Source organism: Branchiostoma lanceolatum, chromosome 15 (assembly GCF_035083965.1).
Source record: "Branchiostoma lanceolatum isolate klBraLanc5 chromosome 15, klBraLanc5.hap2, whole genome shotgun sequence".
Lineage (NCBI taxonomy): Eukaryota > Metazoa > Chordata > Leptocardii > Amphioxiformes > Branchiostomatidae > Branchiostoma > Branchiostoma lanceolatum.
Window position 1 is genome coordinate 4,604,958 of NC_089736.1, and position 16,830 is coordinate 4,621,787.

Sequence of the window (16,830 nt, forward strand, 5' to 3'; positions counted from 1 at the left end):
CTAACATTCAAATTTTGTCTAAAAATCAAGTCTCAGATGGACCGTCTCAGATTATACTAAACTTATTTAATAAAGGGTCTTTAATCATACTTAATGAAACTCAGTTAGGTCTCTAGAGATTCTGGAGACACAATATTGAATGTGGCATTTTCAAGTTCAGAACATCTGAGCATTGTTTCCCACCCAGACTGTTTATCGGACACCGATCAGAAGAAACTAGCAGCCATGTTGGACTGGTTGGTGAACATCGGTGGCGTAGACTGTACATAGTTTTGTTGTTGTTTATTCCAGATTGTCTATCGGACACCAATCAGAAGAAACTAGCAGCCATGTTGGACCGGTTGGTGAACATCGGCGGTGTAGACTGTAGTTTAATTTTGTTGTTATTGATTCCAGATTGTCTATCCGACACCAATCAGAAGAAGCTAGCAGCCATGTTGGACCGGTTGGTGAACATCGGCGGTGTAGACTGTGACGTGTCGGAGACCATCTGTGAGAGGCTAGGTGTGGAGTCAGGCACCCGGTTCTACACACCTGGTGAGGTGAAGAAGGGGAAGGGACAGGTGCTGAACAGTCTGGACGCCCAGGAGGCAGCAGCCGAGATCCTCAAACTCATGCCGGATGTCGTCACACTGGACAACGACTCTTTTGAGGTGAGGCGTCTGTGTGGCATAATGGCAGAGCATCCGGCTATGAACCAATGAAACCCAGGTTCAATCCCCAGGGTTGAACACAGACATGTCCGGACATGCACCCAGGAGTTGTGCCCTCGGGAAAGGCACTTAACACAATTTCCCATGTCCTAAGCCCTCCAGTAGGGCTTGGGTTGTCTTTGAGAGGGCATCCAGCCGTAAAAACTCTTGCTACAAAAAATACTTGCACTTGATGAGGAGTCCTGGGGCTCCCCTATCCATGTGCAAGCACGTCCAACCCCCATATGATGGGAATAAAAGACGTTAAAATGGAGAGAGAGAGAGACAGAGAGACAGAGAGAGAGAGAGAGGCTACACTGACTTTATTATACGGATGACATACTTGCGGCTATCAGTTTTCTTCAGCCAGGGTTCTAGCCAGGATTGTATTTTAGCGTAGCAAGGTAGCAAAGCGACCAATTTAGGAGATACATATATAGTGTGAAGGGTGGTGATGTTGAAAATGAAAAGTTGGCATGGAGTATCCATGGCGGGAATTTTTTTACATGTAATGTCCGTATGTGTTGCGTATAAATATTATTCTTTGGTCTAAGCAAAGTTTACAGGGAAAAAAAGTGTTTTCTGCTTTGACCCACTGTTAAAAAGCCTTGTTATCAAACCGAAAAACTTTTTTGGGGCTGCAAACTTTACTTATTATGAGGCAAATGTAAATACACAACTCATATGGACTTGAATAAATTGTATATGTGCAAGTATGAACGGGCCCTTACGTACATGTACATTGTACCTTAAGCTGTAATCTATCTTGCTGAGAATTTTCATAATATTCATGACCCACCGGTAGTCAATTCCAATTGAAAACAGGAGAGTTGGCATCTGTGGCGAATCTCACAATCCATACCTTTATCTAACACCTCATCTATTTACAATTAGAAGTAATGAACAAGTCCATAACTTCCTTTTACAGGGAATTAACGTGACAACAGTAACTGTATCGTCATCCCTTGTAATTAGAGTAAAGCCCTTTCATGCCTACATTTATGGACAACACTAATAAAAATCCTGTTAAGGTTTTGTAGGGTATCAAATCATGTTAAAGCTCGGTTTTAAATCACGATTAGGAGGCTGCTAAAGTTTCTTTTACAGTTTATCTGACCTCCTATTGGCTCGTTTTGCAGATAAAGTACGGGAAACAAATCCATTTGTATTGACTTTTGAAGTAAGCTTGATTCCTATCAAGGACGTTAAGTCCCCAGGGAGTTCAATGTCGAAGAGATTTTAGATATTACAGTCTTTAGAAGTCTGTGCCAAATTCTGTTGGCAGTATTGAAGGCTTATTGCTAAGCTGATAAGCAAATTATGAAGGAACTACATGACAGTGTGCATGGAATATGCATGTGTAAGACATTTATCATGAAGTTGAGATCAATGATATTCTTGTAGGAAGCCACTCCATTATATGAGCACAGTTTCTCTTCATATTACATGTAAGTCTTAGGGATGGATTGGAAAAAAAAGAACAAAAATCCTACATCTGATCAGAAGGATAAGAATAGCAAAGAGGAAATGAATACATGTGCCAGAAATTGTCAGAAAAAAAAACTCATAATTATTACTCATTTTTCACACTCACTCAGACACTCAAAAACACTGTCACGTGCAAATACACGCTGATGCACATTGCATACTTCTACAATCAGGCATTTCAACGCAGGCGCCTTTCAATTTTAGTGTACTTTTGATAGAAGGTGATAATGTAACATCTTGAAATTCTCAGGTATAATATGTATGAACATGGATCTAGCACTTTTTCTTGAAACAATGCCAAAAAGTGATGTTAGAAATTCAATAGAATTTTCTTCAGATGTCAATTTTTGTCCCTTGGCAATCAGTGCTTTCCTGATGCTGTCTCTAGCTATCAGTAAAACTTGTCTTTCTGCCAGTATCATATCCTGTGGCTGTTTATAACATTTCCCAAGAATGAAGAATGATGCTTCATATCTTCTTTGTTACTTCAAGTTCAATATCAAGAAGTTTTAATGTACATTACTGAATTTTTAGCTGTCATTGGAGACCTTTATTAGTCAATATTATGGGGTATGGCTCATAAAAATGTCATTGTTGTGTGATTTGCTTTCATTGGCAATGACCCAATTTTGAAATGAAGACTCTGAGACATTCTGCCATTTGCAAACAAAGTTAGATGTCTTTTATTGATTTGCCACTTTTGAACACATATATATTCCATAGTTTTTCCTTTTGTGTGTGCTCAATGCATACAATGTACTTCCTACATGTTCAAAACGTTCATCAACTTTAAACTTAATGATGATTTTGAAGGTTAAGAAATTCAATTTACTTATTAAAAATTCTCTATTCTATGCAAAGCTCATTTGACTACTGTTAGTTTAGAGGCATATCTATGCATGATAAACTTTGATTTGTTTGATTGAGACGAAAACTTGAAGAACTAATTGAAGTATGTAAAAATGGAGCTTGAGGGGGCATGGCTTTGCCTTAGTGTGCACAATTGCAGTTAAGGAATTGATATTGTCAGACCTAAGATTCCTGCCAATAAGATTTCATCTTGGCCTCTTTCTTGATTTTTACTTTTAACGATATTTGAAACATGAGGAATTGATTGTTGTGGTGTTGTCATCATGTTGTCACACGAAACGTCCGGAAGTAAATCTCCTAATTTCTATCCAGTTACAGAGTTTGACTTGTCTTTATGTATTGCTTACCTGGATATCTAACCTTGATAAACGTAATGTTGATACCAGTAAGTCTGATATCTGATGTGTTTTGGTTGTAGAAAATGCGTGAAGGCCTGAGTAAAGGGGAGGAGCAGTCCTGGCTTCTACACTTCATGGTGGGAAATGACGTTGATCTGGAGCTGAGGAAACTACCTGTCCTACTGGAGGACATGAATGTAAGACAACCATGAAATGTCTCAATAGTATTCACAGTGTTTACATTATTATACAACGGAAAATGTGTTTTTCTTTCACAGGAAGTCATGGAGTTTCATAAAGCATTTTGAGGAATATTAAGAAAGTGAATGCTGTATTTTGACAATGTAAACTTAAGTAACTGTGGATTAAACTGTTGATAGTTTCAGCTGCATATTTTGGTACATGTAACGTCGGTGGATTAAATCTTTTGGTTGCATAAAAAGAGTCTTTTTATACATTTGGTACATGTAGTTAGATTCAAGTAACTCACAATTACATTTTAGAAGTGAAATGCACAGACAGGTAAAGTTAGCAAGACAAACATGATAAGTTTTGAGACATTAAAGGGTGGAACTCGTCGATGTTTTTCACAGAATGATACTATTGATAGTGGTTTACCAGGTACATGTTTGTATTGACATTTTACAGAGAGAGCATTTCACCTCAGACATGCAGGGCTTATGTAATTAGTTGTATTTGTGAATGTCCACACTGATGTCATGGATTTCATAACATAGTACATTCTGTCACTCATTTTTCAGATTGGCAGAATAAACTGCAGTAACAGCCGACAGTTGTGCAGGAATCTCCACATCAGACATTATCCCTCCATAGCTGTCTTCAAATCAAAGGGTGGACATGAAGTACATCATGGTGAGTCTTTAGTTGTTGCTGTTGTCATTTGGGGGGCATTATGACCATGTGTCGTCCTTTGCAGGTGTGTGGGCCACATCCATGGTTCCACTGCAATGTATTATGCATGCTCATGCACATGTTTGTATCATTCAGCACTAGGAATTGAATGGTAGCATAACCACAAAATATTCAGCACCGAGGACAGAATTTGATTTCAGAAAATATACAGTTTTCAATGTGTTACCTGAGTCTTTAGATTTGTAAAATATCTTATTGGAGTACATCATGACTTCTTTTTAATGCACAAAAGAATTAAACTTTTCTACTTCGTAGTTTGGGAACATACACAAACATTTTAGAAGTTACTCAAGCCCAGTGTTTTTCTTTTTTTTCTCTGAGACTGAAAGAGTTACAAAGCAGTATGGGTAAGGGGCTGAAGTTTGCTTCTATGAAAAATGGAGGTATTGTTTTTTTGCATGTCTGTCCGTCTGTTTGTGTGTTTCTGTGTGTGTCTGTGTCAATATTTGAGGTCAGCATTACTTAAGTACCTCTGGATGGATTGTCATGATATTTGATATGTGGGTACACTTGGGAAGACGAAAGTCCAGGTCAAATATGGGCCTCTTGGTGTGTAACCTTGGTTCTGCAGCAGAACGTCTGGTTTTTGTATCCTTTGTCCTGGACCTGCTATGATCTTGTTTGTTTGATGTTTTCCAGGGAGGATGACTGCCCACGACATAGTAAACTTTGCTAAAGAAGCTGCCGCCTCCTTGGTAGAAGTTTTAAGCCCCGATGACTTCCCAGGCCGGGTCATCAACAACAAAGACCCCTGGTTTGTGGACTTCTTTGCACCAGTGAGTATTTTCCTTTCCTGTACTTACATGAATGTGTTCACAGTCAAATATATAGATTTTTATAATGAGTTTTTAGTAGCATCTTTGTACAAAGGATTTCTATGGCAGCTGCTGTATCTTCGTTTTTTTCATTTGCTAATGCTTTCTTTTTCTTTCATTTACTTGAGGAATGTATATTTGAAGGAATGTAACTTATTGTCACTGTTTATCATGCACAAGGTCACTTGGCTCCACCAAGTCTTGATGACAATAGGGCAGATTTGTAACAATACTGTAGGGGCTAGTTTGTAACAGTTGGACCAATTTGTAACAATAGGACCAATTTATAACAATGGCGCTAGTTTGTAACAGTAGGGGTGTACTTTTAAGGTAAAAAGGACTAACTCGCTCACTCACTACAGTGTAAATACGATTTACTTTTGCATTATCAGGAAAATGGAGTGTTTTCGGTGGTTTTAAATTTGCAGTAGCGCTATAGTCACACACTGTACATGTTCACTGTAATGAAAACACCATGAAAACTGCAAAGGTGAAACCACCACAAAATTTCAAGAATTACATTGTCTGGTTTATCATCTATTTTTTCCCATATTGTGGGGTTTAGATGTGTTAATGGACAGTGGAGATGTTGATTTTCCTTCAATGCTAACTCATCTATAATAATAAAAAGTTAATTGATATGTTAAAGGTATAATGACAGTGCAAGTCCTATTACAGCTAGCATAACCACATAATATACAGCACCAAGAACAGGACCTGATTGCAGAAAATGTGTCATTTAACATTCTCCCTGCTGCCTAACTCTGTAACCAATAGAGAATTGCATGCCAAAATGCTACTTCAGTGCGCTAAAGGTTAAGCAGACACTGAAATAAGCCTGTAGATGAACTGATTTTTGGCGAAGCTTCAGGAGCGAGCCTAATGGTGTATGTTTTCCCATTGTTCCAGTGGTGCCCACCTTGCCGTATGCTGCTACCAGAGTGGAGGAAAGCCTCGAGATCGCTGGATGGGACAGTCAGCTTCGGCACTGTGGACTGTACCATCCACAACGTCTTGTGCAATAAAGTAGGTATAATAAACTCCGGGAAGAATGAATGAGTCCCTAGATGAAATGGTAACTAATAGTAATGCATTGTACAAAATAAATGAAACAACAGGATAGTGTTTTTAACAAAGCTTCTGCTCTTACATCTGTGAACTGTGAAATCAGTTGTTTTTGTTGATTTTGTAAAATTTATGGTGTCGGTGTGGCATAAGGGTTAGAGCATTGGGCTCAGAACCATTGAATGTTTAACCCAGTGTCCTTCATGATGTGGTTTTTCCATCTCTTAGGTGGTCTTCCCCGGGGTCTGGGGGTAGCAAACTCCTGGTTGTAGGCTTTGTAGACTAGTGTTTGTGGGGGTCTTCTTATGACGTGGCCAAACCACCTCAGCCTTCTTGTCTGTACCATTTCCACGATGGTCTTTTTAACCCCGAGTTTGGCTCTGATTTCAACATTTGGTATGCAATCACGGAGCGTGATGCAGAGAATTGCCCGTAGGCATCTCATTTTGAAGGCTAATAGGAGAAGTTCATCTGTCTTTTTTAAGGTCCCCATAACCAATAGAGAATTAGCCAAACGGCTACATCAACCTGCTAAAGGTTAAAACGTTATGATCAGACGATGTCAGCATGACTATTCTATTTTGGGAATCTCAGAGATTTAAGGTCTTCCTCCCTGGAACCAAGCCAGATAGAAGAAAAGGTCAAAAATCTAATTTGTCCCTTGGGTAAGCACAGCCAAATGTCACCACCTTCTTCTGCTACAGTTGGAGGAAAGGGAAGTCAGCTGGAATAATGTACACTGGTCTGTTTGGGTTATTCACGCATGATGGTGATGACATTCCTGTATGTGTGTAACGCTTCGTAGAGAATTGTGGAGGGCTGCTGAATAAGATATGCTGTAAATACTTGCAGTGGTTTTATTTTGCATTACCCTCTTCATCATAAGAGTATGACACAGCAAATATGTACATGTATGAGGAAACCAGGGTGTGGGAGGGGGATGGAACATTTACAAATTTATGCAATTACTAGGGAACCAGTGTATCCTCTGAGTGTCCCCTGCAAACGCAGAGTGTCTAATTTCCTTGTTTTCTTATTGTAGGGTGTCTACTACACCCTGATGCCCTGCTATCTAATTAACAGCCTTGCTGTACTACAGTATTGTTTCAACCAAGAACTTCGAACTGATGTCGCTTGGAACAAATTTACAGTACAGTCAAACCTGTACAAGTGACCACCTCTACATAAGTGCCAACTGGCCAATGCAACAATTTTTGGTGGTTCCTTACAATATTTTTCCCATTGACACAAGCATTAAGAATCCTGTCTGTAGTGACCACCTGTTCACATAGACCAGAGTTTATTGGTCAACTGAGTTATCTTCTTGGGCAGGTTTGGTCAATCGTTAGGGTGTTTCGCCCAGAACCGAGAGGTCCCGGGTTCGAAACCACCGGTATGCCCCGATGTTGTGCCCTTGGGAAAGGCACTTAACACGAATTTCCTCACTCCACCCAGGTGTGAATGGGTACCTGGCTTTGGTTGGGGAAGGTCGTATTGAGGTCACCTGGTGGCGCCGAATGGCAGCCACCCAAACCCTTGCGACAGTTCCACAAAGTGCAAGTGTGGAGCTGACATGTATTTTGTGTATAATTGTGTTTTATGTGACTGTAAACCCTGCAGCAATTCAGCACTGGCTGGTAATTTCAGACCAATAAACCAGTTATTATTATTATTATTATTATTATAGGTTTAAGACTGTACATTGAAAATTTAATTCCGATTGTGGAAGCCAAATCTCCCTGTAACCCGATTCTTAACCCCCTCCCTACTGAGGTAACATTTTGGCACCAAATTTGTATCAGTTAGTTTATTGGGCAACAGGGAGAAGGTAAAAGTAATTTGAGTGTCCCAAGTTTCACTCTTCACGTTTTATCATGTCTTACTGCAGCAATATTTATGGCTTACTCTATTCCTCTAACACATAGGAATGATCACCTGAGCGACTAGGGGAGGTTTTCCTTACACCCAGCCTGCGTCTAATAACCTCCGTCATTTTTCATGCTGTAGAAAATGTATTAAGAACAAGTGGAAGAGTTATAGCACACGGGCGGAGGTTTACACATGGGTATACCCACAGCACAGGACTCCAATTTTCTCACACTGTATCAAGGGACCGATTCAAAGGAGTTGTAGGCCGTGTGTAGCGTACAGTTATATTTTGTGATTTGTAGAAGTGTATTCACAGTACAGTGTTCCATCCAAGTCACCATATGGAGAGTGATTTGAATGAAGACGAGAGCATAAGGATATGACTGGCATATGTTCGGCTGCTAATGTCCTTTGAGAATAACTTTAATCCAATTTTGGGCAGCTGCAGGGAGATTTCAAAAGCCTTAGGTAGAGAGCAGAAACGTGTGACCTAGAAAACCTGTGGCGTGCACTGTAGACTAAACTCAACGCTACCCTTCTTACATGTTAAAGCAACTTGGTAGATTATGGGGATTGTGAGGAAATAACAGTTCAAGGATAGACCTCCACTACATACATGTATATCTACTCACGATTATCACTGCAACATTTTACATTCATCACAATGTTGTAGGTTCGTATAGTACATATTCATGTGGCCTCTGCCAATTCAGCTTTTTATTGCATAGAAATGAATAGACCGATCCCAAAGCCACGCCCCCTGTTCGATTTCGAACACCTCCGTCAAAAACAGGGTTTGACGGACCAAACATGGCCGCCGCGGCTACGTTGAAAATAATGCTACTGACTTCGGTTTAGCTTTTGTGACGCTGAAACCCTTTCAAAGCGGGCCAAATAAGAATGCTATGTCTTCTTTGCTGAAGGCTGTATCCACCAGGTAGAGTTGTCTAAGGAGGGGGTAGATGTACTTGCAGTGAGAGCGTTATGTTTTCGGTCAATGTTAAAGCGGTATGCGCCGCATAGTTTTCCCTTGTCGGTGGGCATCAGCGCCCAGTTTCTGACAAGTAGTCGATGCACGTGTAAAACAGGATTCATATATCTGTGACAGGGTTCCCACTGTATTGACTGCATGTATAACAGCTGCATGATATTTAGTAACTAAGAATTAAAATGCATCCTTTCACTTCCCTGTTCATTTTCAAGTTAACCAGTTTCACACACCAGTAACTGAAGAGACGAAACTCTGCGCTAGCGGACTTTGTAGTAGTCAGCATGTGGTACAAGATTCCTCTCCTTGAGTGCCCGATCTATTTTCTTTTTAAATTCGTTTTTGTTCTGAGCATGCATACAACCAATACAGTGGAAAACCTGTCCCAGATATACGTACCCTACTTTACACGTGCCATTTCTGCACCGCCAACGCTGTTTTTGACGGAGGTGAGCGGAATAGAACAGGGGGTTCTATGGGTCTTCTATTCGTTCGATATGGTGTTCGACAGGATCGGTCTATTCAATGAATGTCTTTTCAATATCTCCGTGGTCAACCCAACAAATAAAATTCCTACCACCCGGTTACTGATTTGAAAAGAAAATCTACAGCAAAAACATTATCTTTAGATATCCCTAGTGTTGACTTTGAGTTGCAACTTTTTTTCTAAAAGGAAATGAACGATTAACCCCAAAACCAACCCCAATAATTGACTATTTGTGAATCTAACCTCATGTCAAAGCCCTTGTAGAAAACAAACTTCTACTGATCAATAATTTTGTAAGGTATCGAGTTGGACAGAAAGGTCGGCGACCCCAATTTTCAGCATATCGGTCAAGCCGCCTCCACTGACCAGGACACCAAATTGACTGATAATAAGGCCATCCTCCAGCCATTTGGGATACAATTACTAAAGCTGGCGGGCCATTAGGCCACGGTATCCCCGTAATGCGGGATAATGAATTTGTCAGACAGGGTGGGGGGGGTGGTTATTGATGTAGAAAAGGTGGGATATTGATTATGAGTGGGGTTCATGGCACAGGGGATATGGGTCAGCAGACAGGTGTGAAGCTGGGAATGTTACTGTTGTCTGAGTTAAATCCTTGGTAATCCTTAAACAGATGACTTGTCACCTTAGATTATTAGAGATGATGACTCTTTTTCTGAAATACAATTGTTTGTAGAAGTGTAAAGTGCATATAATACTACTATATGGGATGTCCCTGTAGCTCAACTGGTAGCAGCCTTGCAGTTGAGCTCCTGGGTCCACGTATTGTAAATGCAGAAATGTTTGCGGTGCTTTTATTTTCACGGTTTTTGGGGTAAGCTGTTCGCGAACTTAAATCTAATCGACTTGTCACCTTAGATTATTAAAGACAATGACTCTTTTCGAAATACAATCATGTAGAAGTTTGGAGGGTGTGCATAGTACAACTATTTGGGATGTCCCAGTAGCTCAACCGGTAACAGACCTCCTGGTTTCAAGTGCTTGGTAACTTGGAGACTACGCTTCAAATCCTGGGAATGGCATCTCGGTTGGGGCTGCACCTGTCTTTCAGAAGGGACGTAAAATGGAGGTCCCTTTAAGAGGATTAGGGCAAGCAACCCCGTCCTGGGAAAATGTACCCTGCTACAGAAGCAGCAAAGAAACCTGCTGCCCTATGTGCCACTAGGCACTACAAGGGTCTGACGCAAGGAACAATGCTTCACTGGCCTGCCGATGAAGTTTCAAAGATGTCAGCTGCATACAAAATATTTTGTTGAAAATAATATGATTTCTCAGATTACATTACATGTACATGTACGTGTTGTCGAGAAAAGTTCTTCTGGATAAATCTATCTGGATAGCTACACACAGATTTAACCATCAAGCCAAAAGCTTTTCAGTGTTGTGATGAACTGAATGATCGCTATCGTAACATTCAGTTGTGTTTCTTTGCCCCATGGAATTTTGACTCACTTAAATACACCAAGTCTGTTCTAGGAGATATGAAGCAAAAACTTTATCTTGATCACAGTTAGCACTGAGAAAAATCTGCGATAAGTCTTCTAGTAGAGTATGAATATTGCCCTAAAAGCAAATGACCTCAGTACAGCCATAAAGATTGCAAGTTGTGGAGTCGAACTCTTGTAAGTTTTAAGCCTTTCCCCTGCATCCAGTTCACAATAGATGGAATAATTCTCCACACAGACGACTTTCAAATCTAATGTCTGCCTTTAAGGTGATACCACTAGACCATAAACCCTCCCTTATCTAAATCTCCAGACGTCCTTTTTCTTGTGAATGGGACATCAAACAGAAAACAAGGCTTTCAGGAGATGATGTACTCCTTCAGGGAAGAAGTTCCATTTGGTATTTTTGCCAAAAGGATGCCCCAAAAATCCCCCATTTTTTATCTCCTTGCCATCTTTGAAGGTTGTATTATCACTGTCCTGGAGGGTTAGATTTTGCATTTTTTCTTAAGACGTCACATTTTCGCAAGAAAGGATTCTAATGTGCCTGCCAAGCTATCTCAGGAAGCCCCTATATCTCACCTATAATCTTTCACCCATTGGAGACTGTGTTATGGATGCAGGGTATAGAAGGGTAAGCAAAGCAAGTCTTTTATCATGGAAAGTCCTGGAGGGAAAGATACCATTTGCGAAATGATGGAATGGAAATATTACCTGGACAAATGAAGGCTGGGAGCTTGCTTTGAATACAAGATAAAGTTTGTGTAAGCAGGAAAGTTTGTCCAAGTTGGTAAAATTTTTTATGAAGAATTCTGATGTGTGCTTTAGCAAAGCAAGTCTTCTATCATGGAAAGTCCTGGAGGGAAAGATACCATTTGCGAAATGATGGAACGGAAATGTTACCTGGACAAATGAAGGCTGGGAGCTTGCTTTGAATACAAGATAAAGTTTGTGTAAGCAGGAAAGTTTGTCCAAGTTGGTAAAATTTGTTATGAAGAATTCCGATGTGTGCTTAGCAAAGAATGTCTTTTATCATGGACAGTCCTGGAGGGAAATTTATTACCATTTGCGAAAAGATGTTACTTGGAAAATTGAAGGCTGGGAAGCATGCTTTGAATACAAGATAAAGTTTGTGTTAGCAGAAAAGTTTGTCCAAGTTGGTAAAATTTGTTATGAAGAATTCTGATGTGTGCTTTAGCAAAGCAAGTCTTCTATCATGGAAAGTCCTGGAGGGAAAGATACCATCTGCGAAATGATGGAACGGAAATGTTACCTGGAAAAATGAAGGCTGGGAGCTTGCTTTGAATACAAGATATGAAGTTTGTGTTAGCAGGAAAGTTTGTCCAAGTTGGTAAAATTTGTTATGAAGAATTCTGATGTGTGCTTTAGCAAAGCTTGTCTTTTATCATGGAAAGTCCTGGAGGGAAAGATACCATTTGCGAAATGATGGAACGGAAATGTTACCTGGACAAATGAAGGCTGGGAAGCTTGCTTTGAATACACAACATAGTTACGTGTTAGCAAGAAAGTTGGTCTGAGTTCAGAATACATTATGAAGAATTCTGGTCGATACTTTTGTTGAGTTGGAGAACGGTTTAATTCTTTATAATGATAAATTTACATGATTTAATTTATTATCTATTATACATGTGTATTGTTTTTTACATTTCTCTTCATTTCAAGAATTATTTTTCTGCTTACTTCAAACTGTGACGAAAGAAAAGTCATAACTTCTAGTTAGTGCCCTGTGTACAAGGAGGTGCCTGTAGCACGTTAAAAGGGAAGGGCTAGCAACCTCTATAAGAATACCCTGCTATTGAACCAGCAAGGAAACTTGCTGCCCTACTGCCACTAGGCACTGCAAGGGTCTGAATGAATTTTATCATTATATTATTATTTCGGGAAAGGAAATATATTTCCAGAATCGTTTTGTTTGTGCCTTTTCATTGGTCCACACTTTCTTGCTTGGCCTACATCTGCTTGAATTCTATATGAAGACTAATAACAGACCCAGGTGGCCCAGCATGTGAAATGGGTCGGATGGTCCTCATTGATTAACCAGGACCTTCCTAACCTCAGATATCCCATGACTATTGCAGTAAGTCTTCACTACCAGGGGGTTCCTAATGTGTTATCGGATTGACCCAATTAAAATTTGGGACGTCCTTAGGCCTGAGGAAGTCATTTGAATAAATGAATTTAAAAGGATTATGCCATTGAAAAGTATTGATCATTATTCATAATAATTATTGTGTTTCATTGACAACTATAACTTTTTGGCAACAAAAACCAGACATATTTTGTGTACGATGTTGAACAAATATTTCTTCCTTTCTTCCTTTTAGTCAGAAAATCAATGTTGCAATGAAAAGTATTGATCATTATGCATGTATACCAACCCATGTGATTCATTGACATAATGACATCTATGATTTATTTGCCAATAAAATACCAGATACATTTTGTAATACAAGATTGAACAATGTGCATGTCGTTTCTGGGTTTAGTTAAGCAAATCAATGTTGCAAGATCCCAGGACAGCACAGTACATGTACCTTTTCAACTGTAGTTATTTTATGGTGACTTATGGGAATGGTATATACATGTGCTAAGGTCAGTTTGTGATTTTGTCAGATTTGCGAGACTCCTATCAGTAGCTGTTGGTACTGCAAGGTTTTCTACCAATGAATGCTGGCAGCAAGCAGTGCATCATGTTGAAAAAAGTGACCCCTCAAACAATCAGAAGTCTGCAGACCACTTCTTTTGACTGTGTCTGAATTGAGAGACTCCTATCAGCAACTGTTAGTACTGCAGGTTTCCTATCAAATCGAATGGCAGCAGGAGGCAACGGCTGAAACATTTTTGCAAGACAACATGATAAAGAAACATTTTTCTATCTGTTTGATTTTACAAAAATGAAAGTACTCTTCAAGGCTATCCTTACAGCGCAGACACATTAATTGTAGAATTTTAAAGGGGCTTTGACTGAACAAACCGCACTAGGATCTAAGACTGTCACAGTCTTCTTCGTAACAAGACATCTGAATTTTTTAAGACTATCTTAAAAATGCCCTCAGTTTGCGTTCACACGACGTATGAACGACTAGGTCATAAAGTCATGTATGTAATGTTTATCAGACTGCAATGAGACACCTATCCTCTGTTAGCAACACCAAAACTACTGTTACAATCTTGTTTCTTTTTTTTTACAATCTCCCCCACAGATGAACATCCATTCGTACCCGACCACAGTGTTCTACAACCAGAGTGTGCCTCACTTCCTGAGTGGGATGCACCAGGCAGAGGAGCTGGTGGAGTTTGCACAGGTAATGTTGAGAAATGAGTTATTATAGGACTTAAATGATGTAATTTGTATCCTTGTTATATTTTATCTGACCTTTACCTCTCCCTCATGACCTCGATGAAAAGCGGCCTGCGTGCCAATTTATTTTTGATTTACCACATTTTGTGGAAGGATTGACACAACAAGTGAGCTATCACTTTTTCAAGATGTCATCCCAGACCGGACTGTAAGATTTGTACCATTGCACAATGGGGCATGCCCCTACTCTTTTTCGAAAGGTGTGGTGGGTTCTTTAACGTGTGCGGGGTGTGGCTCTCCCCAAACAAGGGACCTCCATTTAACGTCCTATCCGAGGGACGTCCCTAACCCTAGATGAGCTAGGTACTCGTTTACACTTGAGTGAAGTGAGGAAAGTCGTGTTAAGTGCCTTTCCCAAGGACACAACGTCGGGGCGCAAGTTCGGACATGTCTCTGGGCACAACCCGGGATTAGAGCCCGGGTCCCATTGTTTGACAGCTGCGCGCTCTACACTTGCGCCACACGACGCCACAATTTGAGCTTCTCATGAATAAACAAAGGCTCAGACAAACAGACAAAATCTTGTTATCAAGAATTGATTAGACTTCTATGTTGATACAACTGTTACACAGCATCAGCTGAATATTATAAGTACCATATTCTCCAGTTTGTACCTCTGTTATAAAGGTTGCAGCCTCAGTTTATGGAAGGTTTTAGACCGCCTGTCAGCAAAAATGTGTGTTGTTTTTTTTAAACAGTACTAATTTTTGTTCCCTGACTTTGTTGCTGGCCTGTGGTACCTACATTGTACTTGTAAATGAAAAGTTTAAAAAGTGAAAACTTTCACCAGAGAAATATGGTTATTGTTATCAATCTTAGTAATTTGATAACCCAAACAATGTCAGCATACTAAAGATCAAAAAGCTTTCAAATGTGCTGAAGTGCAACTGATATTTTGAAAATGACTTACAAAAATCGAAACCATGTTGAATTGTGTTCTGTTCCTGACAGGATACGCTGCGACCTCCTGTGCATATCCTGACCTCGGACAACTTCGTGCCGCTGATCGGAGACCGGGGAGACAACGACATGTGGCTGGTGGACTTCTACGCACCATGGTGTGGACCCTGTCAGGACCTCGCACCAGAGTGGAGAAAACTTGCTAAGGTAGAGTCTAGTTCATTTACTATTTGACTGTGACTGTAAGAAATAAGATAAAGAAGAATTTAACTGTTCTTAATTGTATGTAATGGAAACCTTACACAGTTCTCCAACTAAAAAAATTGGACCCACCATAATTTCTTTTTCTGTCAAAGAATCTCTGTAAGTACATTGTACATAATGTACATCGCAAACATGTAGACCTCCAGCAATAAGCAGCCATTATTGTTCCCTTGTTAGACCATGCAGGGAATAGCAAACGTGGCCCAGGTGGACTGTGATAGATACCACGCCCTGTGTACCAGTCAGAACATCCACAGTTACCCTACCATCCGCCTCTACCCTCCAACACATACAGGGACAAGCTACTTCAAGTAAGTATTTTACAAAGAATAACGTTGGTCATGAAGGTCATACATTTTGTGGCACATTTCATAAACAATGCAGAAAAAAACTACACACATGTACAATTCTTCAATTTGGATCTTCAGTTCAGGGGTAAAGAAAAATTTTCACATAAATGCATGGTTTGATACCTTTAAGGATTTCAAGTAGTACCTCAAAAATGATACAGGTCTTTATACTTTATACTGGTCATCCATGTTGTAATTCAGACTAGCTAGCGATCAATTTTAAAGATGATGATGTTTGTAAGTCGGATATAAAAGAGGCATTGCTACTAGCTTGGTATTACTTTATTTAGCTAGAACAGTCATTACAACATGTAATGTAGTAAAGCAACTAGTAGAGGAATTGAATATATAACAATTCCTGACTCTTCAGAAGCATCTCCACATAAGCATTTGGATCCTTTGTTAAACTGTATCAAACTATCTGTTAACAGGATTAGGATGTTAAGTTTTATTCTATACAGTCAAACCTGTCTATAGCGGTCACTCAAGGGACTGGCCAAAACTGGCCGCTAAGGACAGGTGGCCGCTATGGAGAAAATGTCGATTAATTGACCACGAGTGACACATGTTTTCAGTACCCACTGAGATACATTTATTCACCGTACAGTACACATGTAAACAGGTAAGGAACATTTTAGAAGTTCGATTGTTGTTCTTTTACTCCTAGATAGTTAAGAACAAAATACATGTTGCTCAGTTGTCACTTACTGTTCGTTTTCGACCGTTTTCAAACATAAAATCGTGGCGACAATATTCCTTAGTCTCTTGTTGTGTTGGTTCGGTTCCCGCGTGGCTTGTGTTGATCAGCATCTACCATTATGCTAATAGGGTACTCCGAAGAAGGTCGCTCTTTTGAGGGCTTTTTGTCTTTTCAGAAAATTGCAACAGCCCAAATTTTACATCATAGTAATATTGTTCACATT

At 39.9% G+C, this 16,830-nt stretch overlaps 1 protein-coding gene across 2 annotated transcripts in view; it reads left to right on the forward strand.

Annotated features, from left to right (window-relative positions):
* LOC136449277 (dnaJ homolog subfamily C member 10-like) overlaps positions 1-16,830 on the forward strand; it is an 80,031-nt gene that overhangs the window by 58,411 nt on the left and 4,790 nt on the right. For both annotated transcript variants that reach the window (XM_066449245.1, XM_066449246.1), the window contains exons 9-16: positions 397-653; positions 3,469-3,585; positions 4,150-4,261; positions 4,961-5,097; positions 6,046-6,162; positions 14,236-14,337; positions 15,345-15,500; positions 15,735-15,868. In XM_066449245.1, coding sequence (XP_066305342.1) covers positions 397-653; positions 3,469-3,585; positions 4,150-4,261; positions 4,961-5,097; positions 6,046-6,162; positions 14,236-14,337; positions 15,345-15,500; positions 15,735-15,868 — 1,132 coding nt within the window. The remainder of the gene's footprint in view (positions 1-396; positions 654-3,468; positions 3,586-4,149; positions 4,262-4,960; positions 5,098-6,045; positions 6,163-14,235; positions 14,338-15,344; positions 15,501-15,734; positions 15,869-16,830) is intronic.